The sequence below is a fragment of the Mytilus californianus genome, unplaced genomic scaffold (assembly GCF_021869535.1).
Source record: "Mytilus californianus isolate M0D057914Y unplaced genomic scaffold, xbMytCali1.0.p SCAF_5, whole genome shotgun sequence".
Classification (NCBI taxonomy): domain Eukaryota; kingdom Metazoa; phylum Mollusca; class Bivalvia; order Mytilida; family Mytilidae; genus Mytilus; species Mytilus californianus.
In genome coordinates, this window is record NW_026262701.1 from 96,806,573 (window position 1) to 96,826,588 (window position 20,016).

A 20,016-nucleotide genomic window follows, 5' to 3' on the forward strand; every position below is an offset into this window, starting at 1 on the left:
GGTTGACTTCTGTTGTTTCTCTTCTTGCCACTTATCATCCCAGTAGTGTATTATATGTTTCTTTACTATTTTTTTTCCATATCAGGGTATCTAATTCATTCTCTAATAATGTTTTAATTTCTGGTAAACCATATTTCTCTAATCTCTGAATAACTTTAATAATGTAACTTTGCCCATTGCGTTTGCCATGCTTAGTTGTCTTTCTAAAATTTTGAATTCTAAAGTTTCTTTGTTGTGGAGGAGATTTCCTAGGAATGTTAATATTAATCGGTCTACAACTACCTCCTACGTTTTCCATATTTTATAGGCTACTATTGGAGACATTCCTTTCCTTGCATGCAGTCCAGGTCCAAGTAAAGCATATAGAGTTTTTCTTGCTAGTTTTAGTCGATCTTCAGTGTTTAGTTTGTTTTTGCTATTTCGTATCAGTCCTAGATGTTTTGTTGCACTCTTTTGGGTTATCTCATCTTTTCCAAGGTATACTTAGAAATTACTTTGACACTTAGTGATCGGTACCAAATCTGACTTATTTGGGTTTATAGTTACTCGATCTCGTTTTGTACAGTTTTCAACAATGTCCAATAATGCTTGTACTTCATGTTGGTTTTCTGCCAATACAGCTATGTCATCAGCACATGTTGGGGCCATTACTTTTATGTTTCCTATTTTAGCTCCAATGTCAGATCTTTCTAGTGCTTCCAGTATATTGTTATTATATCTCTTATATAGAACTGTTGACAATTGAGCTCCTTGTCTTACACCTTGTGTTACTTTCACTTCACCTGAGAGATTGTTATTCCATTTCACTTGTATAGACATATTTCTATATAAATTACGTAGAAGTATGCAAATTCCACCAGAAATACCGTCATGATATAAGTTGTGAAAAAGTATCTCATGATTGAGTTTATCAAAGGCCTTTTGGGCATCAAGGGTAAGTAGAAAAAGTTCTCTTAAAAGTTCCTTATAACAGTCTGCTGTTTGTGTAACAATAACCGCTGTATTTAGTAATGATGCCTTTTCCGTGAAACCACGCTGTAATTTACTTTGTTTTGGTAGCAGAGCTGGTTCAATTCTGTCTTTCAAGAGGCTTTCTAGTACTGTTGAAAAAGTATTAGTAACTGTTATACCTCTGTAATTTTCTGGGTACATCTTGTCTTTGCCGGTTTTTAATACTGGAGTAACGGTTCCAGATTTAATTTTCTCTGGCACATCTAGATTGTCAAAAATTAAATTTATGATAAATACTATAAATGGTACATGCGCGGAATAGGTAAACCGGAAATCAAGACATTTGTAATCAAAGAATGAAAATAATGTAAAACTTCAGAACAATTTAGGAATTTCACGGAGAGAAATGGAGATTATAGTACTTTTCATCAGTTTCGTTACATGTGGTAATGCATTAATTAAGATATAGTATTTTAAAACATTTTACAGTTCAACTGTCAGATTAAAATGGTGTTGGAGAAATGCGGAAATGAAATGAATCATGTTTGTAAACACACATCAGAATATTATATTGAAATGGTCAATGATTGTGAATGCTTCATTGATAATTTTATCTGGGTGTTATTTAATCCCTTTTGGGATTCTGTGTCTTGAAGATATATTTCCAAATATTATACGGATTTTGAAAAGCAAAGTGTTATCAATTTTTACCTGCTTCAGGTGTACAGAATCAATTTTTACCTGCTTCAGGTGTACAGAATCAATTTCTTACCTGCTTTAAGTGGACTTTATGGTACTGTACATAAGCATAGAAGCCACTGGTTTAAGGGGAGGGAGTTGTTAAAAAATTCCTGAATAGAGTTGATAAGGCTTGAAAATGGATTCTTAGGGCTGCCAAATCAGAAAATTACTACTGACACAGAATCCTAAAAGCATTATATAATTTGGGTGCAAAACTATTGACGAAATCACATTTTGTCATATAGCACATGATCAACGCTTGCACAACATTGTCTGTATGGGCTTCATCCAAATTGTGGACTTGTAGATGTTGCATTTAATTGGGAAATCTGTAATAAAACATAATTGTTAATTGCCTTTCCAAAAAAAAACAGTAAAAGAAATAGCTCGTTGTGTAGTTAAGTTGACTACATATTCTATTTCTCCTAACTAACATATTTTTAATAGAATTGATCTAAATTTTGCTATGATCTACAATATATACATGTAACTATTAACTGTAACATTTACTATGTCTACAACATATACATGTACTATTAACTGTACATTTACTATGTCTACAACATATACATGTACTATTAACTGTACATTTACTATGTCTACAACATATACATGTACTATTAACTGTAACATTTACTATGTCTACAACATATACATGTACTATTAACTGTACATTTACTATGTCTACAACATATACATGTACTATTAACTGTATATTTACTATGTCTACAAAATATACATGTACTATTAACTATACATTTACTATGTCTACAACATATACATGTACTATTAACTACATTTACTATGTCTACAACATATACATGTACTATTAACTGTACATTTACTATGATGATCAAAATTGAATTATATTTTACAGCATTTGCAATTGACCCAAATGTTACGATTATTGATGAAGCACCAAAAATGGTGATTGGTGTAAGTGGGAGGAAGGAAATGATAGCTACAAAAGACAAAGATATCTTCATGACATGTGTAGTACACAATAAACCAGCTGATAAAAAGGTAAATATCTCTGCTGCCTTAAACTAAAGGGAAATATCTCTGATGTCTGAAAACAAAAAGTAAATTTCTGTGTCATCTAGAAACAAAAGGTAAGAATTCTTGTATGATTTTAATATCTACAAATAATTGAATGTGATTTGTCATTTTTTTCACATAATAGACCATGTTGCAGAATGGCTTTTGAAAGCCTATGTAAACACCACATATATGTTGTGAAAACAGGACTGATGACTCACAAACTTTACTTAAAAGTCCTTCAGACATTTACATGTATTTAGTTTGTGAGTTTAACAACTCCAGTTTACACATCAATAACTGCTAAACTCATATGTGTAATTCTATACTACATGTACTAATCTCTGCCATCTAAAAAGCAAAAATGAAAAAAGGGAAATATGTATGCCATCTAAAGACAAATGTAAATATCATTGACATTTTAATACAACCCAAAAAGTATTTACTTCTGCCGTCCAAAAGCAAAATGTGAATATGACTGACATCGAAAAAAGGGTATACATGTATTTGTAAAATTTAAAAAAAAACACTGCTGTTAAAAAAAATGTACATATCTCTTCCATCTAAAAGCAAACAAAAAAGGTATATTTCTCTACTGTCTAAAATAAAATATCTATGCCATGTAAAAACAAAGATAAACAAAAAAGTAAAAAAAAAAGGTTCTCACAAAGGATAATCAACATCATACCCTGCAATCATGGTAAAAAAAAATATGAAAAGTTGGGCAAAGTGTTACAGGCACAAGAAAGACTGATGTATTCAAATGTAATAACTCTCTTGTAATTATTTACCTTGTAGGTTGAATGGAGAGCTATAGCTCCAGACAATACAAATATTGAAATCTCAGAAGATCAAGATTCAAAAGATGCATATAGATATCAGATTGATCAACCTTCCGCTATTTCATGGAGGATCAAAATCCAGAACATACAGATTGCTGATGAAATGAGATATATATGCCAAGTAGAAATTGGTCACCAAAAATATGCAACGGAGGAAAGATATATTAGAGTTACAGGTATAGTGTTCTGAAATATGCAATATTTCTATAATTCTGTCTGTCTATACCAGGGTTGGCAAAAACCTAGGTTTTATGAGTATTGCCCAGCCCAGTGGGAAATACTTAAAAATACTGGGTTTTACAGAGTAATACTGGGCAATATGAAATACTGACCTGAACTTTAAAGAGGATTCAATAATTAATCATTAATGCAATACATTAAAGATATTTACAAAAACAAAACATAGTATTTTAATTTATAGCATGTATAGGTTCACTTGTTTGAGACTCTTATTATAGAGTGTATAAATCTGAGAATGTATTGTTCTAGCAACTCTAAGAGAAGTGTAAATGAAGACACATTAGACAAATGTGAAAAGCTTTTCTCAATAACAATCTTAAAATTCGACATTCTGTCTAGATTGGTCAAAATGTTTGTATAAAGCCAAAAAAATCAATTTTGATTTTTTTATACGACCAGTTGTATAATGTTATGACATTTTCAGCGTCGTCGTTGTCCTAAGACATTTGGTTTCCAAACAATAACTTTAGTATAAATGTATGGATCTCTATGAAATTGTAGGACAAGGTTCAATACCAGAAAAGGAAGGTTGAAATTGATTTTGGCGGTTATTGGGGTACAAAAACAAGCATTTTTCTTTTTTAAGACAATAACTTGTGTATAAGTGTATGGATCTCTATGAAAATTAATCACAAGGTTCCATACCTCAAAAGGAAGGTTAGGATTGCTTCTATGGGTCATGGCCCAAACCGATTAGGAAATAGGGGCAAAAATAATAGGATTTTCTGGTTTCTGGAAAATAACTTGAGTATAAATAAAAAAATAAGAAGCTGTGGTATGATTGCCAATGAGACAACTATCCACAAGAGACCAAATGACACAGACATTAACAACTGAAGGTCACCGTACAGCCTTTAACAATGAGTAAAACCCATACTGTATAGTCAGCTATAAAAGGCCCCAAAATGACATATGTAAAAACAATTCAAATGAGAAAACTAACGGCCTGATTTATGTACAAAATAATGAACGAAAAACAAATATGATATACAGCAACAAATGAAAACAACTGAATTACAGGCTTATTACTTTGACCTATAATTGTTTACTTTACACATTGTGACTTGGATTGAGAGTTGTCTCATTGGCACTCATACCACATCTTCTTATTTCTTATTATAAGTCTATGGATCTCTATTAATACTAAAGTATAAATTGCTTATTTCTTGACCAATTTCAATGGGGTTTAAGTTAAAGTCTGGAATTCATGGGGTTCTTTAATATGCTGAATCGAACCATGTATTTAGATTTTGGATTTTGGGCCCCATTTTTAAATTGGTCCACATTGAGGTCCAAAGGGTCCAAATTTGTTTGATTTCAACCAAAATTAAATTCTCATGGTTCTTTGAGATGCTGAATCTGTATATTTAACTTTTTGATTGTGGGTATGGTTTTCAAATTGTCTCACATTATTTTAGGTCCTAAGTGTCCAAAATTAAGCTTGGTTTGATTTTAACAAAAAATGAGTTCTTGGGGTTCTATGATATGCTGAATCTAACCATGTATTTAGATTTTTGATTTTGGGTCCGGTTTTCAAATTGGTCCACATTAAGGTCCAAAGTGTCCAAAATTAAACTTAGTCTTGATTTTTTAACAAAAATTGAATTCTTGGGTTTCTGTGATATGCTGAATCTAACCACGTATTCAGATTTTGGATTTTGGGATCCTTTATCAAATTGGTCCACATTGAGGTCCAAAGGGTCCAAAATTAAACTTTGTTTGATTTCATAAAAAATTGAATTCTTGGGGTTCTTTGATATGCTGAATCTCACCATGTATTTAGATTTTGAATATTGGACCATAAAAGGTATATGTCCAATTTCAAATTTTCATGTTCTTAGACCACATTCATTCTGTGTCAGAAACCTATGATACATTTATATGTCAAATATTTTATCACAATCCAAATTCAGAATTATTTTGCATAATTAATAGAAATTGAAAGTAGATTCATAGTTAAAAATATATTCAGCATCATATTCTAATTTTAGAAATTATGTATGTATATAGGTTGAAATTAACTTTTCATTATTAGATTTTTTTAAAAATAAAGGTAATTTAAGTTTTATAGATTTTTAAAGACATTGTATTAATGATGAATGATATTTTGGAAATTGTATTTTTCATTTTTTTGGTAAATTTTTTGACGAACTTCGTGGTAGGTTTGTTTTTTATTCTGTATTAATTAATTTGCAGAATGTTATATACAGTTAACTCTCATTGTCTCCGACTCGGTTGACTCGAAATTGTGGATGAGTCGAAGTCTTCCCATTGTCCCAATTTTGTTCTATATAAATATATGCATTTCAACTCCTGAATTGTGATGAGTCGAAATTTTGATTGACTTGAACCAAATTTACTATCCCAAGGTTAACAAAAGCATTCAAATTGCATTTTTTATCTCAAACTAATACATATATGTCAAAATATGACCTCAGGGATTAAAATGGATTGAAGAGTTAACCTGACAATACACTGTTATTAAATTTTCAGTCACTGACCGCTGTATTGATTTATAACATTCTTTTTCCATAAGTGTTTACCTAAGATTTTCTTTGATCAACATTGTACATAATTAGTGATGCATTGTTATAGTTTATGAAAATTATTTAAAATATTTGAAAAACAGACCGTAATCATACATTTATGAGCATGGTTGGGCATAAAGTGGAGACTAAGATTTATTGATCAACTCAAAACTACTCAATCCGAGTCTTTAATCTTTTTGTACTTTATCTTGCAGAAAAAGATTGAAATAAAAGAAATCTAAATTTTACTAAAATCTCTTGTTTACAAGAATGAATAATTTTGTCAACTTTGAATCACACTAAGATATTGGACCATAATAGGCAAAAGTCCAATTTCAAATTTTTCAGCTCTTTGGCCACATTCATTCTGTGTTTCAGAAACCTATGCTGTGTCAAATATTTAATCACAATCCAAATTTAGAGCTGTATCAAGCTCGAATGTAGTGTCCATACTTGTCCCAATTGTTCAGGGTTTGACCTCTGCGGTCGTATCAAGCTGGTCCCAGCAAAGCAATTTTTATTTAGATATTTATAACTATTATATAAGAATTAACAATTATATGTAAGGAAAATTACTTTTAAACAATTTTTGTCCATTGCTAAAATCGCTTTCTAAGCAGTATATATATAATATGTACATCACTAATTAATAAGTAATTATTCAGATTATAAAACAGATTTGTTCATATAACAATATCAACCTTTTCATTTCTATAAATGTTCATAACATGTCCCATAGGGTGATTATTTAGCAATATGATTGTATAACAATTAAAATTTACAATTCACTTAAACACTGTAATGAAATGTATGTTTTGAAAAGTTTGGATTATTGAAACAAAGCTTTGAAATTAACAAGGTATCCTAAAATGTGCAAAACTTGTATTCTGCCTACATAGAATTATTGGAGAAAAGGAAGAAATTGAATTTTCAATCCTCTAGAAATGACTCTCAATGGTTATCTGTATAAAATGTATATATTTAGCTATAATACTATGAAACTACAGCAAGTCTTTACCATTCTGTGTAAAAATAAGCTAAAAAAAATCTTATTGCCCAGTTTTACCCATTTCTGGAAGTTTTTTCCTAGCACGGGAAAGCTTGGGGTTTTCCCACCCGGTTTTCCTGACCAGGTAATACTTTGCCAACCCTGGTCTATACATGTACTATTTTAAGCTCACTTGTCTTAATTGTAAACTTTTTTAAAATCTTCTCCTTTGAAACTACTGGACCAAACTTTACCAGAATGTTCCTAAGGTTATCCAGTTAAATAATTGTATCCAGGGATTTGATGCATCATCAAAAATGGCTGTTGTTGCTGAAAAATAGAACATAGGGGTTAAAATGCCTGTTTTGGCTTATATGTTTTAACCTAAAGTAGTTATAGCAAAACTAACTGGATAAAAGGATAAACAGGTCACTGGTCAGGGTCCATCTCCCATGGAATTTTCAGAAAAATCAGACAATCCATTTTGGATTTATTGCCCATGAAAAGTCAATTTTTAGCAAATTTCATTTTTTGGCTTATATCCCCAAAACTTAAACAGCAAAACTGACAACGGGTTTAATTTCAATTCAAAACAGAGCTTTTTGCTGTCATCTGGAATACAAACTTTTCTGTTGATATTATCATTATCTTTTACTATAAATACTGATGAAACCTAATTTTAAATCTATTAGAGAAGTCATACTGCACCGTTTTACCTTTCACTGATAGACATATCTTTAGATCCATAATTAACTTTCTTGATTAATGATGCAAAAAATAAGATATGTTATATAATTCTTTGTTTCTGTTATTCATTGGCCTTTTATATTATCATAAGAAATCATATAACCTCATCTTTCTGTTTTCTACTTGCAGAAAAACCTCAGATTATGGACTTGCTGACCAGCAGTAACCAGCTGGTAGAAGAAGGAGATCGAGTCCAGCTTACCTGTAACTGTACAGGATGGCCAAGGCCAAATGTTAAATGGTCAAAAGTTGCTGGTGGGTTGCTGCCAAGTGGAGGACAAGAGTATGCTGTAAGGCATTATCATGTTAACATGCTCTGATATTTGCAGTTTGATTGCATAATTAAATGCATATATAAATAGAATAAGGAAGTTCTCATTTGTTGGTTTTCTAAGCACAAAAGCTTGTTGTAGGAAGAAAGTTAAAAGGTCAACTAATTACAGATGATCATTTTGTATAAAGGCATGCATTTCCATAAGTGCTTACATGTATGTGTAAAGTGGATACAAGGCTTAGACATATATATACTACTAGTTTTGTATGGCTACCACCTCAAAGAAGATAGGATCAAGCCACTTTTTTTCATCCCTTGAATTTTAATTAGCTAATCTCACTAGACATAATCATGATTCGTCTGTCAGATGTTAGTATTTTATTTATTGTTGTAGTTAAAATAGTCTGCAAAAAGATCGCTATCTTTTATTTTTCTTAATCATATGAATTATTCTGCATATTCAGTTCGTTCTATCAAAAGAAATATTTAAAAAACAAGGATTTGCCTGCACAATATAACCATTTTGAACCCCTGTTTGGGACTTGTATTTGATGAATTACTGCTATAAAAGAGAGGCAAAAGATACCAAAGGGATATTTATACTCATAAATTGAAAACAAACTGACAATGCCATGGCAAAAAACGAAAACCGATGAAAAGACAAATGACAGTACACAAAACACAACAGAGAAATCTAAAGACTGAGCAACACACACACCACCAAAAACCAAGAGTAAGGTACCAAGGGTAAGCAGATCCTGCTATACATGTTGCACCCGTCTTGCTATAACTGTCAAAATGGCCGCATTTTGAAATCTTGTCATTTATATTGAGTTATGAGCCAAATACTTACGTAGAAAGGTAATTTGGTACAATGTGTCTCATATAAATCTGTTAATCTGGCTACAATATCTTTTTCTATAAGATTGTGAATCATGTTTTGTTTTGCCAAAAACTATCTGAAAATTTGCCATTATAGGTCTAATATGTCAATGTCTACATGTTTATGACATCAAGACGTAACATTTCTGCACTGAAGTGTCCAAATTATATCGTCCTATTTATTTATTAATAGAAAATGGTTGAAAGGATTGAAGAATTTTACTATTTTTGCAATTTCAGGGCCTAGATAATGGTGTTTAACAAACCCTCCTCTTTGTCAGAAATTTTAATCTACTTTTCTTGCAACATGGTCAGCAAAGCTGTAGGAATTAATTTCCATTTCTGTATGTTGAATTTTAGTACTGCATTGAGTATATTGGACTGTTACTCTGATAGCTTGAAGAAGTTATATTTTGTATTTCATCATTTAAGAAATGAATTTATTTGCAGGGCTACACATTAAATATTGGTACTTCTCGACCAGACCACAGAGGTTACTACAAATGTACCTGTCAGAACATGGTTGGGAAAGACAATAGGATTGTATACTTGGGGATTGTATGTAAGTAAACAATGAATTAAATAAAATCTGTGGAAACCTCATTGTAAATATACACTTGTATGTATTTAGCTTCAGAATGGTAGTTGTATCATGAATTAATTCTGTGGCATGAAAATGATAGATATTCCATACATTACCAGTATATTAGGAAACTTCATCACTGTGTTTGGAAAACTGAAGTTATAAAAAGTGGAATATACTAACAAAAATATCTAGTCTAGGAAAAAATACAGAATTTTCTGTGTCAAATGGTTGACTTGAAATAGTAGAAAAATGTTATACATTAGACAACTTATTGTTAACTTTTCAGCTAGGTAGACATAATTACAAATAGATTAAACATTTTGAATTAAGAGAAAAACTTAAGTATTTTTATCTTTACTTAATACAGATTATTTAAATATAGATTATAAGTCAAAGAGAACCAATTTATTGGACATAAATACGATGGCATATCACAGGAAACATGTAATGTAAAATTTCCATTGACAACACACTACTTTATATTTATAGTCAAACCAACAATTCAGGTTGGACAAATGGAACCAGCTCAAGCCTATGGGTACCAGAAAACATTGGAATGTGTTATAGAAGCTTATCCAGTGCCATCAGAAGATCAGATCACATGGACTCATGAAAATATCCCGGTTTCATCCAGGTAAATGGGAAACAATATTCTGCTCAGTTGGTGTGGTTAACAGACATCTTTTACACCTAAGTGTTTAAATTTACAACCAAACTGCTCTAAATATAAATATAAGAAGATGTGGTATGATTGCCAATAGGTCACTGTAAAGCCTTCAACAATGAGCAATACCCATACCGCATAGATGGCTTTTAATTATCCTGACTTATTATTATACAAAAAATTTAGAATTATCAAAAATACATAGTTTTAAGGAGCACAACGAGTATAATATAAGTAAGAAGTAAATTTTAATGTAAAGTTATAAGGCAAATTACACTGTTCTTAATATTTAAGTTATTTTGTTATATTTTTCAGTGCTAAAATAAAGTACATAGAAGGAGCCATGAATAGAGTCACCACCAAACTAACAATAAAAGGTGTAGATCCAAATGCACTTGGTCTTTACACATGTCAAGCCAGAAACAATAAGGGATCAACACAGGCAAATATAAATTTGAAATGTAAGTAACCATGGCAACTGACCTTCAATTTTATATATCTTGCCAAATTTTAAAAAAGTTCAGAACAAAGAGCAGAGAGTTTTTTGCATCATGGTGCTTCAAATGTTTGGAAATAACATGCAAATGATGTGCTTCTTGTTTATTGGAGAAGTTTTATTTTTCAGATAGATCACCACTTTATTCAGTAGAATGAGTAAATCTTTGCCATCACTTGGCATCCATTGCTGTCAAACTAGGGTGTGAACTTTTTTTATAATCTCTACTAAAACTACTTGACCAATTTCAACTTAACTTGGACTGAATGATCCTTGGGGAATGTAGTATAACGTTTGTGGTTTTTTTTCCTGCCAGTCAACCAACATGGCTGCCATGGCATAAAATAGAACAAAAGGGTAGAATTTATTAATCATCTTGAATCCAATATAGGTAGAAAAAATCCTATAAAGGCAAAAAAGTTCAGTGAAGATAAATCTTTTTCCCATTTCAGCACAAAATATTCAGGTTACTTCTTATGGTAGTTGTCCTTACAAATGAGGATCCCTGTGTTGCCTATGATCTCGAAATCTATTATAGATAGGTAAAAATTATAATCATCAAAAGCGTTCAGCAATACCTGATCTACAAAAATTCCAATACAAGGGAAACCATTGGATGACAACTTATTGGAGTTAATTGCCTTTAAATGATGACTATTTTTACTAATTTAGAGTATTTGCTTATTTATCTTGAAAACTTTAATACATAGGTATAAAACTATAAACAACAATAAGGTGGCCGAGTGGTCTAAGTACTGTATCACTAGCTTGTCAAAACTGAGGTTGTGAGTTCCAATCCTGCATGGTGTGCTTGACTCCAATCTTTATTGACTAGGTTTGTCAGTTTTCCAACTGAAAGTCCTGGTTCTTTGGCTTCCTCCAACAATAAAAATTGAATGAAGCGATTGGATAATAAGCACCTTAAAGGACTAATTCTTGTAATGATGGTTTATGACTAATTGTCCTGTGATGATGGTTTATGACTAATTGTCCTGTAATGATGGTTTATGACTAATTGTCCTGTAATGGTGGTTTATGACTAATTGTCCTGTAATTATGGTTTATGACTAATTGTCCTGTAATGATGGTTTATGACTAATTGTCCTGTGATGATGGTTTTTTTGTCTCGCCTTGACGGAGTCAAAAATCAAAACATAGGTATGCTGTTTCCGGCGGCGGCGGCGTCAACAATGTATTAGTTTGTGATTAGGTCTAGTTCATGGTGAACCACTAGTGGTAGGTCAATGACATTTGGTATGCAGTTGTATTAGCATTGGCACATCTCATTACCATGGAGATTATTTGGCCCCGCCCCCTCAGTCAAGGTCTATTGACTTTGAAACTTTTCATAGTTTACATGTATTAGTTTGTGATTAGGTCATTTTATGGGGAACCACTAGTGGTAGGTCAATGATATTTGGTATGTAGTTGTATAAGCATTGGCATATCTTATTTCCATGGAGATTATTTGTCTCCGTCCCCTTAGTCATGGTCTATAGACTTTGAAAATTTTGCTAAGTTAACATGTATAAGTTTGTGATTAGGTCAGTTCAAGGGGAACCATTAGTGGTAGGCCAATGTTAATTGGTGTTCAGTTGTATAAGCATTGGCACATCTCATTTCCATGGAGAATATTTGGCCCGCCCCCTCAGTCATGGTCTATTTACTTTGAAACTTTTGCATAGTTTACATGTATTAGTTTGTGATTAGATCAGTTTAAGATGAACTGCTAATGTTAAGTCAATGATATTTAACATTTGCATTATCAAAATTACAAAAAAGGCGAGACATATCTCAGTGATAATAGTTTATGTCCAATTGTCCTGTGATGATGGTTTATGACTAGTTGTCCTGTAATGATGGTTTATGACTAATTGTCCTGTAATGATGGTTTATGACTAATTGTCCTGTGATGATGGTTTATGACTAATTGTCCTGTGATGATGGTTTATGACTTATTGTCCTGTGATGATGGTTTATGACTAATTGTCCTGTGATGATGGTTTATGACTAATTGTCCTGTAATGATGGTTTATGACTAATTTTCAAGTTTTTACCAATTATCTGTAAAAATATAATAGATAGGTTGAATCTTGTAGCAACATAAATAATCATCAATACCAGACATATTTTAGCTAGGTTACAGTTTCAAACTCTTAGGAGCCTTTTGTGTCTGAATTTTGTCACTATAGGTCTTTTTTCTTGTTATTTTGGGGACTCATGGTTGCAAAAAAAAACAGTTTATTTAAGCTCTGTTTGTAGGATAATTTGGTTAATCGCCTAACACCTTTTAGTTTAAGCTTTGAATAGGAAACTTCTGTGTTACTTTTTTGTGAATAAGGATTTAGAGTCAATTTTACTGCAATTAAGATATGAAAATAAGTTTAATGCTACAGCAAATGAAATGTAAATTTTATGTTCCTAAATTTTTTCAACAATATTATACGGTAAATAATCTCCCCCAGGCCAGCATAATATAATACACTCCAGCCCAGGCCAGCCTCTTCAAATATATTTTATAGATGTCCTTCTAAATGAATTTGATGCTTTTCGAAGTTGCTAGTAACAACATACTAAGGTCATTATGTATATCCTTATACAGTATTATAATTATGAAAATGCTTTCACCTTTATACATATGAAAATATTTATAAAACAAGCAGGTATGATTTTGTGTTGCATATAATAGACAGTATGACTAGATGGTACAGGTTTGGCCAAAGACAGTCTGACTAGACTGTACAAGTGTGGCCTAAGACAGTCTGACTAGACTGTACAAGTGTGGCCAAAGACAGTCTGACTAGATTTTACAAGTGTGGCCAAAGACAGTCGGACTATACTGTACAAGTGCGGTCAAAAACAGTCTGACTAGACTGCACAGGTGTGGCCAAAGACAGTCTGATTAGACTCCAAGTTAGTGTGGCCAAAGACAGTCTGCCTAGACTGTACAAGTGTGGCCAAAGACAGTCTGACTAGACTGTACAAGTGTGGCCAAAGACAGTCTGACTAGATTTTACAAGTGTGGCCAAAGACAGTCTGACTAGACTGTACAAGTGCGGTCAAAAACAGTCTGACTAGACTGCACAGGTGTGGCCAAAGACAGTCTGATTAGACTCCAAGTTAGTGTGGCCAAAGACAGTCTGCCTAGACTGTACAAGTGTGGCCAAAGACAGTCTGACTAGACAGTACAAGTGTGGCTAATGACAGACTGGCTAGACTGTACAAGGGTGGCCAAAGACAGTCTGACTAGACTTTACAAGTGTGGCCAAAGACAGTCTGACTAGACTGTACAAGTGTGGTCAAAAACAGTCTGACTAGACTGTACAGGTGTGGCCAAAGACAGTCTTACTAGACTACAAGTGTGGCCAAAGACAGTCTGACTAGACTGTACAAGTGTGGCCAAAGACAGTCTGACTAGACTGTACAAGTGTGGCCAAGAAGATACTGCCAATCTGAATAAAGATGGCAAAATTACTGCCATTAATTTCGGATAGTTAAAAAAAACATTTAGCCAGACTTAAAGATTCATCAAAATGTATTATAGTCAATTTTTTTTAAAGCATACTACATTGTTTGTGCATTGAAATTTTTTTAAGAACTTATAACATAAAAACAAAATAGCATTTTGACTCATTTGATATCAGACTTGACTTTATAAGGATAGTTTTGTTGTGTTTTACATAATAAATGATATATGTTGATAACAATTTTTACATAATGATGATTTTATTATTTGCAGATTCTAGCCAGCCAACACCAGATATAACTGGAGAAATAATAAGAAGTGGTGCCTCACTCATTTCTATAATTACTATAATCTAATAAATGTATAAGACATGTATCAATAGAGTATTTACCTCTTCAAACCTGATTGACTCTGAATTCAAATAACAATTTGTTCTTTCTTAAAAACCCTGATAATTGGTTATAAACACTCCTTTCAAGAACTTTCGATACAATGCTAAAGCTACTGACAGGTCTATAATTACCAACATCAAGAGCACTATTCTTTTTAAATAAAGGTTTTACTCTTGCATATTTCATACTATTTGGTACAACGCCAGTCAAAATTGATTGATTTATAATTGCTGTGATTAGCTTCTGTAATATACCAGCAATATATATAATATTGATCAACAATATACATTAAATAAGCTTATTTTTGGTAAGACTGCAGAATTAGCATTATACAGACTGAAGAATTCAAGCAATTTCAACGGAAAGGAATTAAATTCGTCAAAGAAAGAACTGATAAATATACACGCAAGAGGAAACAAATGAAGAGTATTGAGTTCGGAACCGTTTTACTATCTCCCAAGCTAAATTTGCTCCCAAGACTAGAAACAAAAAATGAACGAACTACTCTGTACTCTTTGATATGAACGAAAGAAAGTGGCGAAGCTATACATTTACTTCACGCACGTTGCCACATCGTCCAACAAAAAAAAAAACAACAAAAAAACATTAATCTTTAATAAAAAGAGAAATGTTTTTATTTCAATTTTTATAACTATCTAACTCTGTCTATTAGTTGTTCCTTTTTTTTAAATTTTCGTTTTCAACGCTCTTGAACTTTGTAACATTGATTTGGCCGTCAACTCTTTGATTCCGCGAGGACCATGCACCGATGAGCATGTGAAGACGAATCGTGCGTCAGGCTAACTAGAATATAAGCTTGTATTTTTGAATTTTTCATAATTGTTAAATTTTTTTGTATTTATTGGATTTTTATTGCTTAGCGTGCGATATGGATGGATGTTGCTCGTCATTTACCAATGGCACACTGCAAAAAACAGTTTTCATCAAAGTTCTTAATCATAATATGGAGGTAGCTGTCTTTTTACCAAGCATACCAATCGCTTTATGCTATATTTGACAAAAATTAAGTATAAAGAAATTGACAAAAATTAAGTATAAAGAAAATAAAAGGCAAAGGATTTACGATATTCGATTAGGAACTTGACTTCATTAAACTTCGATTAAATCGAATGTCGGGTGTCGCTGCCTATACGAGACTTGAGACAGGATAAGCAAATAAGTTTTCCGTTCGGCTATTCTAGCATTAGTATCATTGATGGTTTTAGAGGTTTTTTTTCTTCTTATTGTGCATTTGATATTGAATCTATTTCGGTTATATACTCTTACAACTATGTAAAACTTCCTTTACGTTTCTTCTCTAGGGTTTCATTTTAACCGAATAAACACTCTATAGTGTGAAGATTAGTGGTGAAGTATATGTATCTATATGTTTGCTATGCTTGACTTAATATCTAATAATTTTTCAGAAATCTTTGTTCGGAAAAAAAATGTTGTTCTTGAAAATATACTTATCTGGCGTTATCCTAAGTGTCGGGAAAAGAACCGAGCGAAGGATGTTGCGTCATTTATCTCAGACTCCCTTTACAAATTGGGCAGGGCCGGTCGTTTTTTACCCAGTTCCGGCCTATCACTTTAAGTATTGCGCATACACTTCCTTTTGGGGCTTGTTACGCCACTGTAAAACATTAGTTGCGCATTTGTATACACTGTTCAGGACTGATTCACCAATGTCTGTCTTGATATAGCTGTCATTTCAAATATTTAAGCACATATAAATTTATAAAACTCACACAATATTAATTCTTTGTTATATCAAATTTCGTTCTTTCTCCCTTTCCCATTCATACTGAGATGACTAATAACGTTACCGAAGGTAGCACGGTTAAAACAATAAAATTTAAAATTCTCCTCTTTGAAATACATAACTTGTCCCATTATAACAAGTACCAGCTATTAAGTAATTTGCTTCAGATTTATGATCGTAATTTAGATACAAACAGACTGATTGATCCTTAGGACCAGCATTGTATATTCCGTCCAGATCAACCTAAGATGAGGGTAGTTTTCACTGGTCTGCTTCTTTTTGTCTGTATGGCAGGTAAGTTCATGATTCTACATTTAATTCTTTTTATTTATCAGTATCTCTTTCGAGTTTTCATATCTTTTTTATCTAGTGGGGTAAGAGTTGCTGAATCGGAATCGGAAATTTTCGGTTTTTAATGTTTTAGTTATATTTCAGTATCTGTGTGGTATTGTCTTTTCTCGTTGTTTTTTAAATTTAAAATTGTTTAGACCGACGTCTGTTCCTGAATAATGTTTTTATGATAATAATGATACACGCCCGATCGCGTCTTATTTATTTTTGCGCCAATGGCATTTCATTTTCGCCAAAAAAAATCTTTCTTTTGCTCCACAAACCATATTTCATCTGCGCCAGAATAAAACATTTCATTAACGCGAATAATACAGTTAAATAGTATATATACTTTAGTAATAGATGTTTATTATTCATAATTCACCGCATTATGGGGAACTTGTCTATTTTTCGGTAAGCAGGATAATATTTGATGGTCTTTCAGAAATGTCACCATATGTTTTTCGAACTCTGATTCTCAATTCCTGTGATTGGTGAGATTTGACTGTCTGATGGTCTTGTGGTTGTGTTCATTCAGTGTCTTTATTATGGTTTTGCTGTCAACATTGGTTGGGATTCTGTGTGGTCATAAAAATGGACTCACTTAATTAACCAAGGGGTTCTTTTTAGAGCATCGTATTGAGGATAAAATGTATATATTTTAAACTTTTCCGTCATATGCTACTTGTAAATACGGGTGCCACAGGCGGCGCAGGATCTGCCTACCCTTCCAGAACACCTGAAATCAACCCCAGTTTTTGTAAGGGGTTCGTGTTGCTCAGTCTTTAGTTTTCTATGTTGTATTTTGTGTACTGTTATTTGTATGTTTGTCTTTTCTTTTTTAGCCATGATGTTGTCAGTTTATTTTCGACTTATGCGTTTGAATGTCCCTTTGGTATCTTTCGCCTCTCTTTTGTACAGCAGTGCAAAAGCAGTAGTCATGTTTTGGCGTGATTGAAATATAACCTTGTGGTGCAAATGAGATACTGTATTTTTTTTTTAATTGACGCAAATGCCATGCGCTCTCGATCGCTCTGAAAATTCAACACAGTGACCTCTAGCACAACAGTTTAGTTGTGGTGATTTTGAGAAGCCTGGTCTAACCTGACTCCAAACAGAACGCTTAATATTCCTTGTAGCCCTGTATCCACAGAACGCTTACCATTTTACCATTCCTTGTAGCCCTTTATCCACAGAACGCTTACCACTCCTTGTAGCCCTTTATCCACAGAACGCTTACCACTACTTGTAGCCCTTTAACCACAGAGCGCTTACCATTCCTTGTAGCCCTTTATCCAAAGAACGCTTATCATTCCTTGTAGCCCTTTATCCACAGAACGCTTCTTATCGTTGTAAGGAATTTTAATGTGGAATAATACAAATGAAGACATTTCAGCGCAATCATGGCGAGTCTTTACAATTAACAAAATAAAAAAAAAACGATCATAATAAAAATAGCTTGATTTCATGTTTAAACTATGATTTGACATGCTGTAAGAGAACAACGAATAAAATGCCTCTGAATTTTCAAGAAGGAAACTATAAAAATAAGAAGATGTGGTATGATTGCCAATGAGACAACTCTTCACAAGAGACCACATGACACAGAAATTAACAACTATAGGTCACCGTACGACCTTCAACAATGAGTAAAACCCAAACCGCATAGTCAGCATAAAAGGCCCGAAATGACAAATGTAAAACAATTCAAACGAGAAAACCAACGGCCTGATTTATGTACAAAATAATGAACGAAAAACAAATATAATATACAGCAACAAACGAGAAGCATTGAATTACAGGCTCCTGACTTGGGACAGGCACATGCAGAATGTGGCGGGGTTAAATAAGTTAACCTGGGACTAGTATATTCAAAAACATTTATATTATCTTATTCAATTTATCTTATTAAATTGCTGACTCAGTGATATACATGTATTGCTAATCGTATTCTTTGATTTGTTAATAACAATGTGTTTTACCATCTTTCCATATACACAAATTTTAAAAATGTCCGCAGTTTTTATATTTGGTGGTACATTTTCATCCCAGTGCCGTTAACAAAAGGCAATTTTTGGAAATCTTGGTATTTTGTCATTGTTGAGGGCCGTAAGGTGACATATAGTTGTTTAAATCCACTTCATTTAAACTCTGTTGGATATATGTCTCATTGGCAATCATACTACATGTACATCTCCTTAATTTGTATTGTTTTGACGGCTGACAGATTTCTGAAAAGTAAAATAAATAATATGATCCTTTAACCGATATTTAGTATTACATTCTGTTACAGCAACTAGAATATAACTTATGTTAACCCCATATTATTATTTATACACAGCTACTTATGCACGTGTACTTTGTAAGGGCTATACCTTTAAAGTACCAAAACTGTACCCGAATAATGTACTGATGCAGTACTTCGTAACTATTGTATTGTTTTAGTATCATAATTTTACAGTACTAGATTTGTACTAAAATTTAAAGAACAAATTTTTACCTCCAAATTTTAGTACTATGATTGTATGTAATACATATATAGTACCTCTTCTTTACAATAGTTTCATAGGAAATTTTACTGAAAGAGTGATAATTTAAAAGTACTGGACTGGTACAAAAATGTTCAACTTGATGCACATATTCAATACTGTGACGTCATGGTGCTGAAAAAGTACAATAATTTTTAAGTACTGTAAACGTACTATATTATATATTAAGTACATTTTCAGTACTTCAAATTCATAGTATTACAAAAGTACATATACAGAAGTAGCCGTGTAGTGGATGCAATATACTGCGTACTTAGAAATTTACAGGAAAATTGCATAGTTACAAGATTTGCACTATACGTAACTAAATCATAAAATATTGATGTATTTGACAAGTTTTAGTAACGTACTGTGAACAAGTAATAAATAATTAATTATTATACTAAAACGTAAGTTTGTTTATCACTTTTGTCAAATTTTGAGTGTTAAACGACTCTGTTAGTTGACAAATTAAGACGGTTGAACATTTTTACAACTCTCTCAAAGACTATAAGGGTCATTATGATTAGTGGTATGTACAGTACAATTAACTTTCAT

The 20,016-nt window shown here is 32.4% G+C and overlaps 1 protein-coding gene across 1 annotated transcript; it reads left to right on the forward strand.

Moving 5' to 3' along the window:
• Positions 1-1,265: 1,265 nt before the first annotated feature.
• Positions 1,266-14,818, forward strand: LOC127700326 (protein amalgam-like). Its single transcript, XM_052203736.1, has 8 exons — positions 1,266-1,397; positions 2,570-2,715; positions 3,529-3,748; positions 8,205-8,365; positions 9,682-9,793; positions 10,307-10,451; positions 10,797-10,942; positions 14,717-14,818. Exons 1-8 carry the CDS (start codon positions 1,358-1,360, stop codon positions 14,797-14,799), a joined length of 1,053 nt encoding a protein of 350 aa, XP_052059696.1. The 5' UTR covers positions 1,266-1,357; the 3' UTR covers positions 14,800-14,818.
• The last annotated feature ends 5,198 nt before the right edge of the window (positions 14,819-20,016 follow it).